The 22,747-nt window shown below is 37.9% G+C and overlaps 1 protein-coding gene across 1 annotated transcript in view; it reads left to right on the plus strand.

Moving 5' to 3' along the window:
- The window catches only part of TAFA1 (TAFA chemokine like family member 1), a 565,111-nt gene extending 556,983 nt beyond the window's left edge, over nt 1-8,128 (plus strand). Inside the window, exons 4-5 of the mRNA XM_033210390.1 lie at nt 1,313-1,437; nt 6,997-8,128. Coding sequence (XP_033066281.1) covers nt 1,313-1,437; nt 6,997-7,014 — 143 coding nt within the window. The 3' untranslated portion in view covers nt 7,015-8,128. The remainder of the gene's footprint in view (nt 1-1,312; nt 1,438-6,996) is intronic.
- The last annotated feature ends 14,619 nt before the right edge of the window (nt 8,129-22,747 follow it).

The following is a 22,747-nucleotide window of genomic DNA, read 5'->3' on the forward strand; positions in this document are numbered from 1 at the left end:
GAAGGGAGAGAAAAAGAGGCCTGGTTAGCAATGTTGGTCTCACAGGTAGCAGCCCTCAGAGAAAATAGATGGTACATATTTATTTTAGGCCTTCAAAAGTTTCAGACTCTCGGTTAATTTTTCCTAGACTGGACAATGGGGACTTCAGAGAAAGCCTGGTTGTATCAGTGCAGATTTTCTGTATAGATACAAATCTCCCCCTTGAAAGAAAATTTTGCTGGGCTACTTCTGTTTGCTGGCTCTCTGAACAGCCATCTCACACTATGTCAAAGAAGTATATTTTGGGGTAAAATATTTTTATTTCCTTCATGAGTCTTCCTCTTCCATATGCTTTCATCATACAAAAAAAAAAAAAAGATTTTTTTAATTGCCTGTGGGTTCTTCCTGTCCACTGCACAGACAAAAACTAATTCACTGAGACCGTGATATTGCAGTAAAGAGTTTAATTAAGGCAAGGCTGGTCACATGGGAAACCTGGAGTTTTCACTCAAATTAGTCTCCCCGAAGTCTTGGAGGTTAGGATTTTTCAAGAGTAGTTTGGTGGGCAAGGGGCTAGGGAATGGGGAATGTTGATTGTTTGGGGATGAAATCACAGAGGTGTGGCAAATGGTTCTCATGTGCTAAGTCAGCCTCCAGGTGGGGGCCACAGGACTGGTTGAGTCCTGAGTGCATGGGTCTCAGTGAAGTCAGTTGGTTGCTAGAATGCAAAAGTCTGAAAAACATCTCAAACAGTTAATTTTCAGTTCTACAATAGTGATGTTATCTACAGGAGTAATTGGAAAATTACAAATCTCACAGCCTCCAGAACAATAGCTGATTATCTTTTAACTACTTCTATATCTTAAGAGAATTCAGGCCTCTCTCATAGTCCGAACTTTGTGGCCTTTCATTAGTTTTACAAAGGTACTTTACTTTTGGGAAGGGTAATTATTATCCTTGCTTTAAGTTTAAACTAAATTCCTCCCAAAATTAGCTTGGCCTATGCCCAGAAATGACCAAAGATAGCTTCAATGTTAGAAGCAAGATGGAGTCAGCTATGTTAGGTTTCTCCTACTGTCATAATTTTGAAAAGGCAATCTCAATCCCTAACAAGATGCTCCTTGATGAAACCAGACCACATAATTATATTTGCATTATAAGACATAGAGATTAAAATCTTATTTTTCTTAATAGAATTTTCTTAACTAGTCATGGAGGATTAAAGAGAACTTAGTGTGCTTCCAAGAATATGGAAATCTGCAGAGGGACACAACGTCAGTGTTCAGGTTGTTTGGATAAATTTCAAACACAGTTGTTTCCTGTTTTTGCACAGCCTCCATAGTGATTGGGAAATGGTGGTGTGAGATGGAGCCTTGCCTAGAAGGAGAAGAATGTAAGACACTCCCTGACAATTCCGGATGGATGTGCGCAACAGGCAACAAAATTAAGACCACGAGAGTAAGTGCACTTATTTCAAATGTATTTTCCATGTTACAGACTGTACTATTTGAGTTTGGGCTGTGCAAACAGCATCCACAGAAGCTTTGCACAGGAGAGAAGAACGATTCTCCTGTGACAGAAAGCCTTCTTAACTATGCAGATCAGTGTCCATCTATGAATGAGGCATTAGAGATTGAACTTGACTTTTCCACACTGAGCAGTTTAGTGTTTCTGTCACAGACTCATAAATTAAGTTGGGTTTCCAGTCAGAGGGGAGAGGAATCATGAGGTAATTATTCAGATAACTCATCCAACATCTATAGTGCTCAGAATGATAATCAAATAAAGTTCCTCCCTAATTCATCCAGATGATTTGCTGAAAGGGTCTGCGTTTAAGCACACCTACAGAAGCCATTCTCTAGTGGTTCTTTAAAAGAGTTCTGTGATGATCTTTCAGAGAACTGAAAAGGGTTTCGGGGCATGAATAAATCATTCTTTGATTTCTCTGGTTAAATCAGGAGTGATCTTCTAAACAAATAACAACCTTCAGGGTGGGGTAATCCAACCCATCAGAATTGGTGCCCTGATGCTGAAGCACGGCAGAAAGACCCAGCTAGCCAGATATTAACCCTGTAGTTACTGGACAGCCTTGGAATCCTAAAGGGGACAGGTATGAGAGATGCTCCGGATGCTTAAGACAGTAATTATAAATCCATTAATAAAAAAGTATGTCAACCTAAAAAGTGTGGTCATATGTATGTGTACCCATTGAGTATCAGCCCTGTTTCTCTCTCTCTCTCTCTCTCTTTGTATGCGTGTGTGTGTATGTGTGTGTGTGTGTGTGTGTGCATGCCTGTGTGTGTTTTAATTTACAGGAGATTTTTTTGAGAGAGGGGGCTCTCATTCTGTTGCCCAGGCTGGAGTGAAGTGGTGTGATTATAGCTCACTGCAGCATCTAACTCCTAGCCTCAAGCAATCTTCCTGCTTCAGCTTTCCAAAGTGCTGGGATTACAGGCATGATCCACCATACCCAGCCTATGGAGTATTTTTTAAAGCAAGCTCCATTGGTTACAAATCCTAATATGCTGAACTTTTATTCTACCAAAAGTCTGATGTATTTGAAAGGATGTCTCTGTTTCCTACCCCTTATTATTAATCTTGACTTACTCTTCCTTCTCAGCATCACCTTTTCAATAAATAAAATTGGTTCTTGCATCTTTGTAATGCAGAAGACAAAACTAATGCTACATAATACTATATAAAACTTATTTTTCACATATAAAATAGGTGAAAACATTTTGTGTATCAAATTACCTTGCCTATTTTGACCACATTGACTGGTAGTAAATGGCCATATATTTCCGGCTTGCTACCAGGAGGGACCTCTGAACCACCCTAGCTTGCTAACATGCGTCTGTCTGTGCCTGAGTAGCTTAATGTGGGTTATCCTGTTTCATTTTAATGAAACACCTACAAAAGACATTATTCAGAAATGAGCCTGGTTCATGCAACTTATCCACAGAAACCATTTTAATTAACTAGTGGAAGGTGGGATATTAGTTTTCCCTTTGGTTACTTTTGCCTAAAAATGATTCTTCTGAATAATTTGAAGTTGCCCTCACAAATTGGTTTGTTTTAAGCTATTCTGAATGATGGCCAGTATGATTGGAATCTAACCACCTTTGTTTTAAGCACATTGCTGATATATTTCCTGCCAAATCTCTTTGTTCTAAATAACTGATTGCCCTTTATTGAAGGCAAGTCTTGCTCTCATGGTGTCTCTAGATGTGAAACACAGTAGAGAAAAATAATTCAAGTCAGGATTTAAGTATGTGAAATTCCAATGATACCAACTAGGAGACTTTTTGGAAGACAGAATATAAACAAAACAAAACGAAAATAGAAACAGAAATTGTTAATGCTACTTTTTTGAGACCAGTGTAACTTTCTTTTATTTGGCCTCTGTAGAGTACATTTTAAAACCATCAGATGTGTTGCAGATGCACCCTAGACATTTTCCAATAACACAGGAGTATTGTGTAGGATCAGATCACAGTAACAGAGACTGGAGCACACCATTTGCTACCTCCCTGGGTGGGCTGAATTCAACCCAAGCAGTTGAATGGATTAGATAAATAAATTACCATTGCAGTTGGTTTGAAAACAGAAGATGTACCTGTTCTGACGTGTACATCCATTTCAAGCAAGGAAACAGGAGACTACTCTACAGCCATGTGAGCTGCACAACAGTCAGCTGAGAATTCTCAAGTCTGTCCTTAGAAAAGGAAAAAGAGGACACTGGAAAAGCTGTACTTTTTAAACCTTCAGAGGACTCAAATACTCCTACTGACATACGTCCTCCCTCCTCCCTCCTTCTCAAGAAATTCACAGTGAAATAAGCACTTTTAAATACAAAGGGCACCAATGAAGTCCAGATAATGTATATAGGAACCATCTATTCTGTGTAAATGGTGTGTCAATGCCAGTCCTTAGATTGTGTGCTCTGAAAACACATTTTATATTAACTTTTCTTCTATACCTTATGTATTCTTCTCCATCAGAGCACAAATATGCTTACTCACTTCAAATATTGATTCTAACAATTTGACTTTAAAAATGGTTTAATTCACAGATGTACTTTAATTATTATCAGTCACATGTTCTCATTGTTCTGCTGTTATCAATGAGGTAAAAAGAAAACTACCTCTTTTGTTCTTTATTGTGTAAGACTAATTCAAAGAGAGTTCACTCAGGATAAAAAAAAAATTGGAGAAACACACTCAGATTGTTAATAGCAACTGAGAGTTTCCTTCATACTATTATTTTAAAAGTAACTTCAATATAAAGATAATCACGAGAAAGCTTCCTGAGACTTCATTCTCTTTCCTATAAAAGACTGTTCCAAACCTTCATCTTTTGTAGGTTACTTCCAAAATAATCATCCTCAACAAAATTCTCTTCGAAATGTGGATAAATAATGTTTCAAAGTATGATCTAATTTAAAACTTTATGGTATTCATTTTTTAAGGAAGGTGAAGAGTAGAAATGCGGTGGTTCATCTTAACTACCAGACACCCCAGAACGTCTGGACTAGCCCAGGTAACAAGCCACAGTCTAAAGAAAAACCTCAGGAACAAAGGATATGAGTGACATTATTACCACAGAAGGAAGGAGAAAATATAGGTGGAATTAGGCAAAGCCTTTTCTTTCAGGAGATTTGAAATAACTTTTTAAGAGAAGAAGACTCCTGGCTGCCACCCCATAGAAAAGAAGCATTCACCTTGAGAGGTTTTCCAAGACCCAGCCTGGAGTAGAATAAATCTGGCAACACACACACTTCTGGGGAGAATCTCAGTACATCTGGGTGAAGTTTCATGGCCAAATTATTCCCCTGTGTTTGCTTGATCATTGTTTCAATTGCTTTATTAAATCACTTTGTTGGTACTTAGGAGCAAGACTAACCAACCTAAATATTGACTAGAGATTTTGTTCTTGCAGTTTTAGATACCTATTTATTTATGTCTTTTCTTTAAATTATATCAAATACATAAGTTTGAAAGTTGGGGAGGCTCTATCTCATGTATTCAGATACATGTCTATACCTTGTATAATCAGGAACAATGATTTAATTTAGAAAGACAGACTTCCCCCTTAGAGATGTAAAAATGAAAAGTATCTGAGACAGGTCTTACTCAATTTAGAAAGTTTATTTGGCCAAGGTTATGAATGCATGACCTAGAGGTAGGTCTGTGCCTTTCTCCAAAGATGATTTTGAGGGTTTCAATATTTAAAGGGAAAAGGGTGGATATTGAGGAAAGAAGCAAAATTTTAAAGGTGTGGTTAGATAAGAGACAAATGGTTACATTCTTTTGGTCTTTGATCAGCCTTTCACCAAATATGCCATTTACATGTGGGTAGGGGGTAGAGGAAGAGCCACCTAGGCCTTCATCTAGCTCAGTTAATCTGTATTTTTACATCAGAAGATGCAATCAGTTATACATTTGTCTCAGATGAGAAGAGAATGACTTAGAGTTCTGTCCTTTGTCCTGCACCTGAGAAAATAAACTATCAATTTACATTGCCAGAGTAAAATTCAACAGAAAGGTTTTAGGGTAAAGATCTGGGACCCACAAGGAATTTCCTTGTGGTGAAATTGTGAGTGAGGTATGTGGCTTTTGAAAAATCTTTCTAGCTATATTATTTAGGAATAAAATGAGAGGCAGGTTTGCCTGACATCATTCCCAGCTTGAATTTCCCTTTGGCTTAGTGATTTTGGAGTCCCTAGATTTACTTGCCTTTCAAAGACAAAATAAGTTATTTGACAATGATGGAACAATGTCAGCTAAAAGCTGAATGTCAGTTATTTGGAGGCAGGAAGAGGAAGAAAATGAAATGAGGAGAAAACCAGTTATTGGAAAAGACAAATTAACAGGTTAAAATAGCAGAACATAATCTGGTATAATATCTTGGGAAGTAGCAAACCACGCTGGATTTGCTTCATTCCAGTATGTGAATGTCTCTCAGACTAGTGAGAAAATCAACAGTTAGTATACAATGTAAAGTCAAGTTTTATTTCCTAAAAGGAGGAGGCAGAAGACCCCAGACTGCACACTTAACCACTATAGCCATCTTGTCAAATCGGTGTTTTCTGTAACTGGCCCAACACAAATCCACCCACCTAACTCTAAAATCCTTAAATGGACTTCTACCTCTAGCCTCAGAACACTCAACTTCTAAAACTATAAAGAAGTAAGAGATAATAAAGAAAAATGCCATATTTCCTAGAATTCTAGAGTAGGGGTATCAACTCTATTAGAATTGTTATTTATGCTTGAAATTAGTGGTTCTCTGTACATGTCCTTTTGAATATTTGAACCTTTGGTACCCTATTCAAGTGGATTAAAAGACATCTACAGCAACAGAAATGTAATCTTGATTGCCCTTGAACACTGTGTCATTGAGTGCAACAGTTTCTTACCTTGCACAGGAACAGATTCTCATCTGTGTGTTCCTACACAGATGTGGTCTAACCTTGGCAACGACCTCACCTCGTGTCAGCCCTCTACATCTTACAACAGGCCAACTTCACAAGACCGTGGATTAACTTACTCAGTTCAAATTCTCATCAGATAGACACAGGACTGATTACATAACATGCAAGGCCAGGTGCCAAATGAAAGTGCAGGACCCTTGTTTAAAAAGTATTAATAATCTCAAGATGGCAACAGAAGAACATTAAACCAAGCAGGAGGCTCTTTCCAGGATAGGGCCTTGTGCAACTTCATAGGTCACATGTCTAGGAAAACAGTCCTGGATAGGCATTGTTCCAAGAGTCTCACTCCTTAGGAGTGACATCATCAATTTATTGCATTGATAAAAATATGGTGGCCTATCAATATGATTTGATCACCATTTGAAAATGACTGCTCTAAACCTTAAGATTTTTGACTTCAGATCATCTGAAAAAAAGCAACATCCTGAAGATCCAAAGTGTCCTCATTTTCTGCGTAATCACATTTCTTTGTGCCTTCATTTTGCACTGTTCTCCCTGAAATGTCTGTCTTTTTTTGGTTTCAGATTCACCCAAGAACCTAACAGAAGCTTTTGTGGTAGTAAAGGAAAACCAACCCTCTGGAATATACATTTTGAGAATCTCAAACATCTCACATATATACAAGCCAAATGGATTTCTTACTTGCACTTTGACTGGCTACCAGATAATCACAGTGTGTTTACTGTGTGTAATGAAATACCTTACAGTGAGAAGACGCAGCATTTTGGCAACACCATGGAAAGTGGGCTTAAGAAAGGGTTTTCTCAGTGAAATTTTTGGGGATCATGAAGAACGATCAACTGTCTTCTAATTTGAATCTATAGTTACTTTGTACCATTTGAAATATATGTATATATATATAATATTTTGAAATATTATCTATTCTCTTCAAGAAATGAACAGTACCACAGTTTGAGATGACTGGTGTACCCCTTTGAGTTTTGGATGTTTTGTCTGTTTTGCTTTGTTTTGGTAGTCATTTCTTTTTCTAACGGCAAGGAAGATATGTGCCCTTTTGAGAATTCAAGATGGTGCTGACACGAGAAGGCCAGCTACAGGTGGACTCCTGGAATTTGAGGCATCATAATGATACTGAATCAAGAACTTCCCTCTGCTTCTACCAGATGGCCCAAGGAAGCACATTGTCCTGTTTTATTACTTTCTACCCTGTGCAATATTAGCATGCAAGCTTGGCTTACATAATCATACTTTATATTCAATTGATATATAATAACCGTTCTAACCTCTTCCAGGAAAATATTTTTAGAACTACTAGCTTTTCCACATATAAGAAAATGAGGATTCTAAAGGGAGCCACTCCACCATGCTATTAAGACTCTGGCAGAGTTATGGGTAGGATATGGATCCCTACATGAATAAGTCCTGTAAATACAATGTCTTAAGGCTTTGTATAACTGTCCTAGACTGCAGAAATGTCCTCTGATTAAATCCAAAGTCTGGCATCGTTAACTACATAGTGCTGTAGCAACAAGTCTTACCATGGCATCTCTTTCTATGTTTGGTTTGCTTTTTCCAAGAGTGTTCGGATCTCCTCTTGTGAGATAGGAAGGCTATGAAAGCAATTAGGTTTCAGGATGATCTATGTGACCAAATGTTGGACAGCCCTATTAAAGTGGTAAATAACTTCTTTCTAAACCTACCTGTCTTCTTTATTTTGCCATTTATTTTTAGTGAATCAACCTTAACCAAATCCAGAGAATGCCCTGCTCAGAGACTCATAGTCAGCCAGAACTTTTCCCATAAGGTCTTTGTTTCCATTGTGGCTACCATTTCCATTGTTAATATTTTGAAAATCAGAAATCCATCACTATAACTGCAGTGTCCTCAGTCAGCAAGCCGAAATGTCAGATCCCATTACTGGGCTTTCATAGTGGTTACTGGAATAATAGATATGGGGCTAACCCCACCAAAAAATGAATGACCTTTTTCTTTTCTTGAGAGTTGCTCAGCTAAGGCTTATAAGAAGTAAATATCTACTTAAGTTCTAGTTTTCCTAGAGATAGCATAATCATACTTTCTGTTCCAGTCATCTTGTATCAATTTTTATGCAAAATACATTCTCTGGAATGAATGTTGTTATGGCTTCTTATTAGGTCAGTAGCACATTGGGTCCCATAGTTTCAACTTTTAAATTTAAATCTCAGGTCAAATTCAGAGGCTCCCCTATCTCTATCAAGATAGCCTGAAGTCTGATTGAACACACAAACACTCTAACCAGATAAACTGATTCTGCATCTTGAAGGCCTATAAAAGCATCAAGACAGAAATAGAATCCTGAGTGCAAAATCTAGGCTTCTCAAACACTTTCACAAAATATTTGCCAGAAGGTAGCACAAAGTTCACACCAGAAAATCAGAATATTTTGAATTTTATGATCCAGATGCAAAATGTGAAGGAAAAATCTTCTATAATCAAATATATTTGGGCAAGTTTTTAAAACAAAATAGAGATATTTACTGGGGGAATTGTCAGAGATTTTAATAAACCAAAGGGCACTGTGCGTCTTTAAAAAAGACTAGAAGAGGGGAAATCAAGTAAGAAACCTCTAGCTGGTCACATGGCTAATGGAGCACACATGCGCTGCATAATGAAAAACTGTAAGAAATTACTTCTATGTGAGGGTATAATCACTGTAGTGTTACATCTTCAGTTTTTCAAAAGAGCCAGAAATCTAGATTTTACATAAAAGTTTCTATCATGCCTAAAGTGAGATGAACTAATTTGATTTTTTAAATGCTGCCAGCGTTAGTATTGCTCCAAATTCTCTGAACATGTGGACTTTACTATTAGTGTTCCCTAGGATACTCTTTTAAAAGCATTAATACTAAATGAAAATCCAATGGGAAGAAAGAAGGCTATTCTCTTTTGTATAGCCTCACACATGCAGACACTTCTCATAACTCACAAGATGTCTTGGTCACAGCTTTTCCTTTTCTGTAACCAGAGCCTTTAAGTCAGTGAAGGAGCTGGTCTAGAGGTCCACATCTGTTCATTCATTTCCCATCAGTCAATTCATGCAACAGTCTTTATTGAAAAGACCTGGAGAAAAAAATCACAACAGAATCAGGAAACCATCCAATAAGACAGTGCAAATATTTGTAAATGTCGTCAAATTCAATTTGGATTTATCCAAGTCCCTTATACAAATGTGTGAACCACCAAATTGTGTTTAAATTTAACTTGCTCCAGTTTGGGGAATTCAGTAGCTACCATCTGCCTATTGAATCTGCACATTTATGGTGTAAAAACTTATATCACGTATTTCTGGTAATAAAGAGCTCAGTGTGGTATGACTAATATTGATTTTGAGCTTGTGCATCCAGGACGATGAATAATGTTATAACATAATTAGAGTAAATGCAAAGAGTTTTATCCAGAGCCCTTCTCTTAGTAAAAAAGAGAAAATGTAGCTTATTTCATAAAATGAATATTTTCAAATAGTGTAAATCTTATTTGTTGACATTTTGGGGTGATTCGATTAATCTATTAATGGACTAGGCAAGCACATTGAGAAGTTTACTGCTTGGCTTTTTTCCATTATAGAATGATGAAGAATGTTTTCACCAAGACACAATTCAACATGTTTTTTCGATCAAATTGGGTATAACTTTCACAAAGCAATACAGTGGTTTTATAGTACAATATATTATGCCACCTTGCCATTGTCACTGATACAGTAAGTTATGGAAGATAAAAAGATTGTTTATATGAGGAGATCCACCACATTCTTCACCTGCACAGGGTACACAATGCTTCCCTGGGAGGTTAAATATCATGTCATAATATGACTTTTTCTTTTAATTAAGCTTGACAGCCCCATTTCAAAAGCTATTAGAGTTTGCTTGACAAAGAAGTGTGTCATGTCTTTTTGTGAGCTGTCTACCTTCTAAATAAAAGACTGCGTGTTTAGTGAATTGTAGGGCTTGAGCCATCTCCAGCTAGTTTACAAATACAGGAAAATGTGATAAAGGGCACTACTCTGGAATGTAAGAACTCAGGACTAGTGGGGGCAGTAATGGAATCTAATTTCATACTACCCATGGGAATAATACAAAAGTGATAAACTAGAATCAGGTTCACACTTTAAATTAAGGAGGAGGCCATTAATTGTACATACTAGCCTCTTAATATATCCCCTATTAAAGGTTTAGAGATTTGAGGTTGAATACGTCAGGATTCTTTTTCCTTGTAAAATAGCTCAGGGCATATCAATGGATATCATGACATGCTCAAATCATTGGTCCACAAGTGGCTCTCATTTGTTTATTTACTTAGGTAGTTTGCTTCATTTTCAAAAAGTTTAAGCTCTCATTCTGGTAGCTAGTTACATCATTAAAAGAAATAATAACTGATTACCAAATATGAAAGGCAAGATCCCAGTCCTCACTGACTTTGAGAGACCAGGCAACGTTTATCTAGCCCTGATTCCCACCTGCTTACAGAAGCTATAATCCAAGAATAGACTGACATGCTATGAAGAAAACTTGCAGCCAGACTTTCCATAAGACAGTGTATTGTAGCCATTCGGCCATGGTACATGGATATGTGGCCATAGATCATGGAATGGGTTGGAAATTGGAAATGGCTTCTTCAGAAAGACTGTGAATAATTTTTTTTTTTTTTTTTTTTTTTGAGACGGAGTCTCACTCTGTTGCCAGGCTGAAGTGCAGTGGTGCAATCTCAGCTCACTGCACCCTCTGCCTCCTGGGTTCAAGCGAATCTCCTGCCTCAACCTCCTGAGTAGCTGGGATTACAGGTGTGTGCCACCAAGCCCAGCTAATTTTTGTACTTTTACTAGAGACGGGGTTTCACCATATTAGCCAGGATGATCTCCATCTCTTGACCTCGTAATCTGCCTGCCTTGGCCTCCCAAAGTGCTGGGATTACATGCATGAGCCACCACGTCCGGCCGACTGTGAGTAAATTTTTAAAGGCATTATAATTGGTTCAAGGGTAGTTCTCAAACATGGCATAAAAGGCACATAAGCCTACAGAAGCTAGCCAGGTAACAAAAGTTAGTTAAGCAGGGCCACCTACAGTGCCTAACATACCATGATGAAGGTAGAAACCCTGACACATTGCAGGCACTAGTAGCCAGAATTTGATCTCAGTTTATTGTTGCCATGCATGGCACCATGCTTAATGCTGCTCATTAAGGAACCATATGTCCACATTCTTCTGACTTATTTTTAGGACTATCCAGAAATTCAGATGCTGGTATATGAGTGTGGACAAAAACAAACTCAAAATATTTTTCCTCTGCTCTCACACCATACGACAATCAACACAGAAGACTTCTGTGACCAGATGTGTGCGGGTTTTTCCCTGCACATCAAGCAAGCAATTCTGCAGTGAATACCAGCTGAATGTCCTCTAATTCAATTCCATCCTAACACTACCTGGAGATAACATCACAACCCACAAGTTGAAGGCTCAGTCCCACAAGACTGGCCTCCATTTCTGATGTCAATCATGGCCCCAGGTTGTTTGACCTGTGCTTCTGACTGACTGGCTACAAACTGAGGATCCCACAACACCCTCCTTGGGTTCTATTAATTTGCTAAAGAGACTGATAGAATGCAGGGAAACACTTACTTATATTTACCAATTAATTATAAAGGATAGTACAGAAGATATAGATAGAAAGATAGTATGAAGTATAGGAAGGGGTATTGAGCTTCCATGCTCTCCCTGAGCATACTGCCCTCCAGGACCTCCATGTGTTCAGCTGTCCAGGATCTCTCCAAACCCTGTCCTTCTGGGTTTTTAATGGAGGCTTCTTTACAAAGGCATGATTAACAAGTCATTGGCCATTGGTAATCAGGTCAACCTTCAGCTCCTGTCCCCTCCCTAGATGTTTTGGGTGGGGCTGAAGTCCCAACCCTCTAATCCTGCCTTGGATCTAATCCTTTAGTATAGATGGTCCTTCCAGAGACCAGCCCCTATCCTAAAGCTAACTAGAAGCAGCCAGCCATCATCAGTCAGCTCGTTAGCATATAAAAAGACATCACTTGGAAATTCTAAGGAGTTTAAGAGTTGTATGCCAGGGAACCATGTTGAAAACCAAAAATATATTTCACAATATCACAATTTGAAGTGTCCAAATCTCACGTATTTATAACCCATTGAAATTTTGTTAAATCTGGCCCCAAATTATATTATTCTCATATATTTGCATTTTCATGTGATTCCTCTGGTGGTAGAAAAAGTGGCAGAAAAAGCTAGTTTGCAGGCAATTACACATAACCTACAGCCTGTCTTACCTTTTGCCACCGAGGATGCTATGGGCACATCAGTTGTCATCTACTGGGTGAAATGTCAAGGTTGCAAAAAGGAGCCAACCTCTCTGCTAGAATGGAGTAAAATTATTGCATTTCCATGGGCTCCAACTTTGGGGTAACCAACCTAGTGCAGGAGCAAACACTGGGGACCAAAAGGAAGCAGTATAAGATTGGCAGAGCCTACCAGCTAGTGCAAAAAGTCCTGGGATGCTTGTATATCTACTCAATGCTAAGTACTGACTGCCCAATAAAAGTGGCCTCCCCCTCTGATTCTATGTTGAGTGACATAAAATCATTCTATGACTCCTGCTGCTGTCTACATTCATACCTGGACTCCACGTGAGTTCTTGCTGTGTTTGGATCCTAATCTGACACCTCCCAAGATGACTATACTGAGAAGCTTTCAAGGTTTCCGCCCCCCACCGCTCATCTCACCACTATCACATTTTCTCCCCTCTTCTCCCCTTTACATCTCATGCCTGAAAGGCACTGTGTACATTGAAAATAACTCCTCAAAGGTTGAAGTCCTTGCTTTCCATTTAAAAATTCAACCCAGAAAAGCTTGCAACCTCTCTCCCAGAGTTTTTGCATGTAAAATGGAAATCATTATACAAAACTTAAAGGTTATGGGAGGATTAGAGAAATGGAGAAAGTGGGAATGTTACACAAATATAAAGCAGTAGATAAGCAATTATTATTCCCAGAAAATTGTTACTGTATTATTCTCAAATTACTAAGGCCTCACCTAGGTGCTCCCTGTGTCTCTGCTATTTCCACTCAAGACAGACAAATTTAACAAAAATAACCAAAATTTTATTTCATATTCCTTTTCTAGAAAGCTGGAAGACTAGACAGATGCTTGATCAACTTTGTAGAATTCTCCATCTGCTAGACAGTGTTTTCAAGTCACTGGAAAATGCCGGTATAACCCACACTTGAGTGATGCCATTGACACAAGCAAGTAATAGCATGTTGGAGAATGCAACCTGCTGGTTTCCAGTGTGTTAATTCAGAAGTTGAGTTGCTAATGACTTGAGCCATCTAGTGTATAAGACCATGATCAGCAACTACACACAATGCCATGGCCAGGCCACTCTTTCCCTCACACTCAGCCTTTTTGTCATTCAGGCTAACTGTCCAAGCAGATTCACACATAACCCTGCATACTGCATACTGCAGAGGTGTGACATTTCATGCCCTCTCTTACACCCACCTCACTGGTAAAGACTTTTTTTGTTCATTAATTCACTTATTCATTCAATAAACAAATATCTGTTGAGTTCTCACTATGTGTCAGGTACACTACTAGATATTGGGGGTGACTTCAGAGCTTACATTGTTCTAGGAAAAACAAACAAAAACAAAGGTAGAGAAATAATTAAAAATCATGATACAAAATAAATTCAAAACAAACCAAGAAAGCAAACAATGGGAGGGAAATGGTAACTTTAGGTGAGATGACCATGGAACATCTCTCGGAGGAGGTGGCATTTAGCTGAGAACTACAGGATAGCAAGAGACAGCCATGCAGAGAGCTAAGGGGGAGTGGGAGTGAACCGGTGGGGGTCTTACAAGTGGCCAATCAGTATGTGCCACTGCCCTAGCCAAAGAAGAACTCCCTGTGTTTGCGAAACTTACAGAAGTCTCCTTCAGTTTGATTTGAAAGCAGAGTAATCGAGAGCAAAGTGGCATGAGATTGGGGAAGTAACCTTGAAGTCAGATTATGGGGCCATGTAGGGCATGATAAACAGTGTGGATTTTATCTGAATTGTAGCAGGAGACCATGAAAAAGGATTTTAAGCCAAGAGTGACACAATCTGATTTATACTTACAGCAGATGCTATTGGTGTCTATCCATATTCTCTCCTTGTTCCCTTATATGTGTGGGGCAAACCAGACTTATCAGGGAATTAGGAGAGCAACCATTGACAAATAAGACTGATATATAAATTCCTAGCTTCCTTGCTCCCAGATGGGCAACCCTGAGATATGTTCTGCATCAGGGCTACGCAGTGGAACTTTCTGCAATGTGAAGACATTCTATATCTGAGCTATCCAATGTGGTAGCCAATTGGCACATGAAACTATTGAGCACTTGAAATGTGACAGTTGCAATGCAGAAAATGATTTTTAGTTTTACTTAATTTTAAATGTCTAATTAACCTAAAATGATATTTAGAAAGCCTCAGTCAGCCAGTGGCTATCATATTGTACAGCACAGTTCTCTTCAGCATTTAAGAATTTCCAAGTAAGACTGAGTCCAAGTCGCCCAAAGCCACAGCCTGTCCATAAACACACACTTTATTGGCTTCCCTTAATTTCCTGTCTTATTTCCTTACTCCCTTATCAGTGCTTCCTGTCTTCCTCTTTCAAATAAAATCCTAAGGCAACTTTTAAGATGACAACTCTGGTTTCAAAATGGAGAACAGATTGAAGGGCACCCAAGTAAACTGAGGGGACTAGTAAGAATGTTTTTGTGGTATCTAGTAATGCACATGGAAAACTTAGGACAGAGCAGTGATAATACTGTTCTTTTCACGAAGGAGCTGATGATAAGATTCAAGCCTCAGCTATATCAATCAATTGCCATTCAGTGGACCGAATTATCTAAGGCCATCTTGATAAACAAGCATAAGGCTATGCTGAGTTGGCCGGGCGCCTGTAATCCCAGCACTTTGGGAGGCCGAGGCGGGCAGATGACGAGGTCAGGAGGTCGAGACTATCCTGGCTAACATGGTGAAACCCCGTCTCTACTAAAAATACACACACACAAAATTAGCCAGGTGTGGTGGAGGGCGCCTGTAGTCCCAGCTACTAAGAGAGGCTGAGGCAGGAGAATGGCATGAACCCGGGAGGCGGAGCTTGCAGTGAGCCGAGATCACACCACTGCACTCCAGCCTGGGCGACAGAGCGAGACTCCGTCTCAAAGAAGAAGAAGAAGAAGAAAAAACAAAAGACTATGCTGAGTCTTTTAATGGTTATTCGTAGAGAGAAAGTTTTAGTTTCATCTGATTCGGCCTACTCCCATGAGACCTACCCTCATTGTCAGTGAACAAAGTTCAAATTGAATTATGAATGAAAAGGTTTCAAATTTGTCTCTTAATCCCAATATCTTCTTTTATTGAATGTTACAGAAAGCATAGCATCCTAGTAAATGCATTAGGTTAAGAGTCCTAATTTTTAGTCCTAACTCAGGGAGTCACTTAAATTTCTCAAATCAGTTCTTAGGACTGGCATCCTATGCAGGCAAGAGCAAATGAGAACAATGAGGAAATATGGTAAGCTAGCTAAAGAAACAGTCTGGAATTTTAAAAGACATTGGCAAAAGATTTAGCAAAAGCAAACCATCAAGAAAGACTATATATAAGAATGACAGAAACCTGGAAGAACATAGTAAGGAAAGTTAAATTCCCCCAGTGACTTCTGGCTTCCCCAAAATGCTAAGAGCTGCCTAAAGAGCTTTTTGTAGTTAAGTTCAAAGCAAGAAAAACAAAGAAAGGACAAACCTACTGCCTGAATCCAATAATGTGTAGGTGATAAAGAATTCAGATTTTTCTCAAGCAACTATGTTGTTTCTGCTAAAATGCCTAGAAGAAAGACTGTTAAGAGAAAAATAAACCCAAGATAGGGGAAGAGATTTGTAAGACAGCATCTTGCTCTGCTCAATGATTGAATTACCCAGGACGCATGACAGAGGGAAAGGGAAAGCCCTGATTTGTACCATTTATTGATTCCTGTGGTGTAAATTCTCACACTACTGCTGATTTCAAGATACCAGTGTGGAGTCGGGAAGAGATGTACACAACCGGCTCTCACAAGCCGGTAAAAGCCAGGTCCCGTATATCACTCCCTGCATAAGAACTACATTCCTAAAACCAGATGGAAAAAAAAAAAAGCTATCGAAGTATCACCACACCAATGCCAAGGAATTTTGAGGCACCAAGGAGAGGTGTCAGAAGTTAGAATCGGTTAAGTATAGTTACAATTATTTAAAAAAATAAGTAGATTCTGAAAACTGTAGACTAGTGACCCTGAGGTATATTCTAGAGTGTATCTTTAAGGGAATTTTTATGAATAATTAGGGAAACAGTAATCACTAGAGGCCAGCTTGAGTTCACCGAGAAAAAATCATGTCAGACACCTTTTCCCAATGGAAAGCCTCATTGCTTAGTCTGAGGGATTAAGTTTTGAAATGATGGACATAATACATCTAGAATTTAGGAAAGTTCAAGTCCAGACCAGAGATTGGCAAACTGGCTCTTACACTAAATCTGGCCTGCTGACTTTTTAAAAATGAAATTTTATTCTAACACAACCATTTGTTACATACTGGCTATAGCTGCTTTTGCACAACAGCAGCAGTTGAATGGATGCAACAGGGACTTGAAGGCTCTGAAAGCATAAAATATTTACTATCTGATCCATTATAAAAAAGTTTGCTGACACCCAGCCTATTATGGAGAAGGGTGGATGTTGGTAAAACATTGTGTAGGTTCATAATCTTAATGAATAGCCATATTTAAATGTTTTTAATTCACAGACTAATCACATGCTGGAGACAGATTTCTAGTAGCAGAATCCTGGGTTCTGTCCTGATTATGTCTTATGCAATGTTTTTTATCAACTATGTGAAAGAGAGCATTGGCGTGGCATGTAGACCAATTTTGCAGGTGATCTACATTCAAAATGGCCATTAACTACCTTGCATGGTTGAAGCAAGTTCAAGTAAATTAGACAAGCAGACAAAAGCAGCTGTGATGATTAGAAACAGTCTAAGAACACAGTGTTCAGATTCATGGAACAACAATAAGTGGATCAAGAATGAGAGCTGCATTTAAGTAATTAAAGTTTTATCATTTAGAAAAGGAATTTAATTAATTTTTAAAGAGTACATGGAATTTATAGCCAAACACATTTCAGTTTAATATAAGAATGAACCACCCAGCAGACTTTCTTTGGTAGGTGGTAAGTTTCTTGTTATTGATGGTGTTCAAACATAGTCTGGAACAACTGTTAGGAATGCTGTATAAGGATTCATGCCTGTACAATCTTTTCTTTCCCAGAATTTGTGGTTCTCTGATCCTGTTTCATTATCTGTATAATGAAAATGAAATTAGAGATACTCTCTAATGCCAGATTCTTTTGACACAATGAATTCAAGATTCAGAAGAGCAACTCATACCTTCTATAAGGAGGTTGCTTTGTTCAGAGATACAGATATCCCTTAACTGTCTAACAGCATTGCTTACTGGTAAAAACAGGGTGGTTTTTTTTTTTTCTTGTTTTCTTTTCTTTCTTTTTTTTTAACCAATTTCAGTGGCATTTGTTTCTTCAGAGTAAGTAAGCCACTCTTGAGGCAAGCCAGCTCCATCAGTTACATCAATAGTAGGATGATAATGGAAATTACTTGGAGTCAAAGGAATTTTATAGTAAACCAATGGCCTCTTTTGTGGAGACTGACAGAAAGACTTCAGAGGTGTTCAATCAGATATAACTATAACTGCAAAGATGAACCTGCCAAGAGTTTGATAACAGGGAAGCAGACCAAATATAAATAGGTGAGACGTAAATTGGCCAAAATTATAAAATGGTTGAAGGCATGAATTGGTTCAAAAATGTAAAATTAAATAAGTAACTTCATGTTTTAGTCAGCGATCTTGCCACTACCTTTACAGATAATGCTTTATCAGATTTATAGATATCATCTAATTATATACTAGATTTATAAAGCAATAACATATGAGTTATGGGATATGCAAGTAATGAAAATTCATCTAGACAGAAATCTCTCAACTCTATTTTGCATTCAAGCTTTAACATGCTGTTTAAAATCTCAACAATCTTTTCAGCAATCTCTAAAAAGAAGACCATCAGACATTTTTTTTTTTCTCATTACAAGTTTTGTGTTTCTTATGTCAGGGAAAATTATTAAATGGGAATAGTCATCAATAACTCAAAGATGCAATGATCATTGTTAATTAGTTTGTCATTGTGGCAAATTTACAGAGTTCAACAGCAATATGCAAATCACTTGTCTCAAATACCCTAAGGAGCTAAACAATGCCTGTGTGCATACAAATGCCACCAAAGGAATGTGTAGCCTATGTCAGAGGGATAGTTCTTGCAAAGATAATCTCACCACAGTCTTGCCCTAATACAGTGACTGTCAACCTTACAAGATCTAATACTATCTTTTGATAACAAGTATTTTCTGATATCAACTTACTCTCTTGAAATGAAATTAATGAATAGTATAATATCCCTATATATGTAATTCAGAAAAATCAACGTAATTCTCAAATGTGATATAAAGGAGAAATATAAGAAAATCTGTTTAAAAATGTTCGTTTAAATTTGTAAATAGTCTGGCACATAATGCCAGAAGACAGAATGAAATAGAGTTGTGCACATATTTATAATGAGTAAGTATTAGATTTAAGGGAAGTAAATTTACCCAGATACAGTTGAGCTAATGTTTTATATTTTAAAATACAAACTAAGTAAAACTTTGTGTGCACATGGGTGTAGATGTGTAGATATAAACTCAAGAATACAACATTGTAAATAAAAACAAGTTATTTTATTGATGATTCAAATCCACAAGCCAGGCTACTGTTGCTAACATGATTTTTCTAAAATGATAACTGATTCTTAGTAAAATTTAGAACAAAAGAGTACAATCTTTCCCCCATTTACATGGTAGTTGCATTCCTGGGTAATGCCAATGCAAGCATCCGTCAATTAACAAATACATAAAATACAATAGGGCATTTTCATACAATAAAATATTACTCAAGCATAAAAAGGGATGAAATATTGATACATGTTACAATATGGATGAATCTTGAAAACCTTATGCTAAGTGAAAGAAGCTAGACTCAAAAGGTCACATATTATGATTCCATTTATATGAAATGTCCAGAATAGGTAAATCTATAGATACAGAAGGAATTTAATTTCTGAGGACTAGAAAGAAAGGGGACATGAGGGAGTGACTGCTAATTGGAGATTAAAATGTTCTGGAATTAGATACTGGTAATGGTTGTACAATCTTGTGAATATACTGAAAACCACCAAATTATAGACCACTTAAAAAGAGTAAATTTTATGGAATGTTAATTATGTCTGAAGTTTTAAAAATTAGTTTTTGTAAACTGAGTTCATTTCTGGGCTTATATCATTATGAGCAGGTTTTTTACTTACATTGATGTTCAATGAGACATTAACAATTCAGTGGGACAATTCTTCCTTGAGCAGAAATACTTCAGGACATATAACACTTTTCCCAGCCTACCACATAGTAGCAGAACCCCACAACTGTTGTAACAACCAAGAAATCACTGCACAAATTTCCATGTGGCCCTCAAAGTTATTTTTAGGTTTAGGCATTGAGCTTGTTGAGAACCATGGCCCTAGCAGCATGCAAATACAACCAAAATGTATAAATAGTTTGCAGTGCAATTTCCTGGATTTCTAAATTGACAAATAGCCACGACTTTTCACCCCTTAGAGACCACTTCAAGGAATGTTCTAGTTGTGTGATGTGGTCCCCTCACCTGTCTATCTGTCATATTTCATCCCGACTTTTAAGATAGCAGTGTGGCATGTTTTCTTGTGCAGTAATCTATGCAATATTTGCAGGACTCTGGGTTATTTTCCTAAGTAAATATGACTAGGATGTGCAGTATTTTTGAGAATTTGCAGTATCCCTTAAGGTTCAAAAATATGTTTCTCAAAGAGCAAAAGTTCGGCAGTGTGCTTCAAGGTAGAGGATAAAAATACAAAAAAGATTCCAAGGTAGATGTTTTCCTGTTTTTCAAATATTTAATTTTTTATTTTTCATTTAAAACAGTAGGTAAGGGCCGGGCACGGTGGCTCATGCCTGTAATCCCAGCACTTTGGGAGGCCAAGTCAGATGGATCACCTGACGTCAGGAGTTCAAGACCAGCCTGGTCAACATGGTGAAACCCGTCTCTACTAAAAATACAAAAATTAGCCAGGCGTGGTGGCACCTGTAATCCCAGCTACTCTGGAGGCTGAGGCAGGAGAATCGCTTGAACCTGGGAGGCGGAGGTTGCTGTAAGCCAGATGGCTCCATTGCACTCCAGCCTGGGCAACAAGAGCGAAACTTTGTCTCAAACAAACCAACAAACAGCAGCTAAGAGGGTCTCAAGGCTTGGAAAGGGCTTCAAATGCAAAACCTAGCAGCAGAGTGCTTGCAGAATTATAGAAGCACCATGGGCTACTGGTATCACCAAAAACATCAATCTTTCCAGCTTTTATTTTCAGTAACTGGCCCCTTCCAAGTACTGAAGACTTAAAACAAGGATCTAAGTCAGTGATTCCGAAACCAAGTTTTTGCATACACAGGGATGTCTCTAATGGTTTCAAGGAGAATCTAAAATTCTTAAAATACTTCTTTTTTTTCCAAAATAAAATATCCCCCCAGAGTATCCTAGAAGACATGGGTAATGCAGTGCAGACTTTCACAAAGGTGATATCCTAGCCTGTTCTCCATTGGCTGATATCACTGTAAGAATGCCTTCTGTAACCTCCTGCAAATCACTTTTACTTGTGGGATGGGATTTTAATGAAACAATCATTCAGTTTAAACATTGATCATAGTCCCAAAAAGAGATGAAAGAAATGTATTTTATTCAAAAATGTCATTCTTTATTCTAAACATCAAGTGAAGATTTTAAAATCCCATAGCAGGATTAGAGACATGTCTTGTATTTTTCTATGAAAATTCCATTTGACCTCTTAACAGAAGCACTGTGAATTCTACAACTGGAAATAAAAACTCCTTTTTGTTGAATATTTTAATCTGAATGTACAATTAATTATCTCTTTGAATAAAATGAAGTCTAGCCTTCAAGATGACCACTCAGCTTTTCACACTAGTTTAAGCTTGTATCTAAAAATAAGAATAGATTCGGATCAGATCAAGCACACTATTAAAGAAACTCAAGATAGGCTAAAAGTCTATTTTGGGGATAGTCTTTCAGTGAGGATAAAATTGGTGGCCATTATGTTGGTTTTTATAACTTCTGAGCTTTTTAACAGATTTTAATGACATTTGAAATGTGTGTGTGTGAGTGAGAGAGAGAGATTGGATATTACTGAGGCAGCTTTGAAGTTCTATGGGTTTCAAAGTTGACTGATCCCAACATAATTTAAGCATCTGTAGAAAAGTGACTCATTTAGGCCTTCACTCTGCCCTATCTGTTCTTAGAACTGCCAGCTCCCAGGCCAAAGCCCCTGAACATGCAGGAGGATCCCTAGGTTCATTACCATTGTTTCATGCTGGAACTCTTCTCCTTCATGCTTTTTTAACTTGTAATTATGGAAAATTTCAAACATGGAAGTAGACAGAATGACAATGTCATGAAAAGAGACACCCAGACATGTGCTTCTTAATGGAAATACACAACATCTATAAAGAAGTCTTGCCTAAAAAATCAAAGAAGAGATATAATACAATGTAAATCTGATCAAGCCTTTAGATCTAACTACTAACTTACAGAAACTTCAAGAGACAGGGGAACATTTTAGACAACACCACCGAGACGCTATCAACAAAAAGCAGTCTTTGGGAAAACTTTACAGAACAGAGAAAATTCAAATCTTCAAACATAAAAGTAGATAGAATTGTATAATAACTCTTCTGTACTCATCACTCAGTTTCAACAAGTGGTAGTATGTGGCCCATCTTGTTTCATCCGTATACCCACCCACTTCCCAACCCCAGATTATTTTAAAGCAAATCATATTGTGCCCAGAATTGGTGCATTCTTGGTCTCGCTGACTTCAAGAATGAAGCTGCGGACCCTGACGGTCCACACCTTAAAGATGGTGCGTCCTGAGTTTGTTCCTTCTGATGTTCAGATGTGTCTGGAGTTTCTTCCTTCTGGTGGGTTCATGGTCTTGCTGACTTCAGGAGTGAAGTTGCAGACCTTCCCGGTGAGTGTTA

This window comes from Trachypithecus francoisi, unplaced genomic scaffold (assembly GCF_009764315.1).
Source record: "Trachypithecus francoisi isolate TF-2019V2 unplaced genomic scaffold, Tfra_2.0 Lachesis_group0, whole genome shotgun sequence".
Lineage (NCBI taxonomy): Eukaryota > Metazoa > Chordata > Mammalia > Primates > Cercopithecidae > Trachypithecus > Trachypithecus francoisi.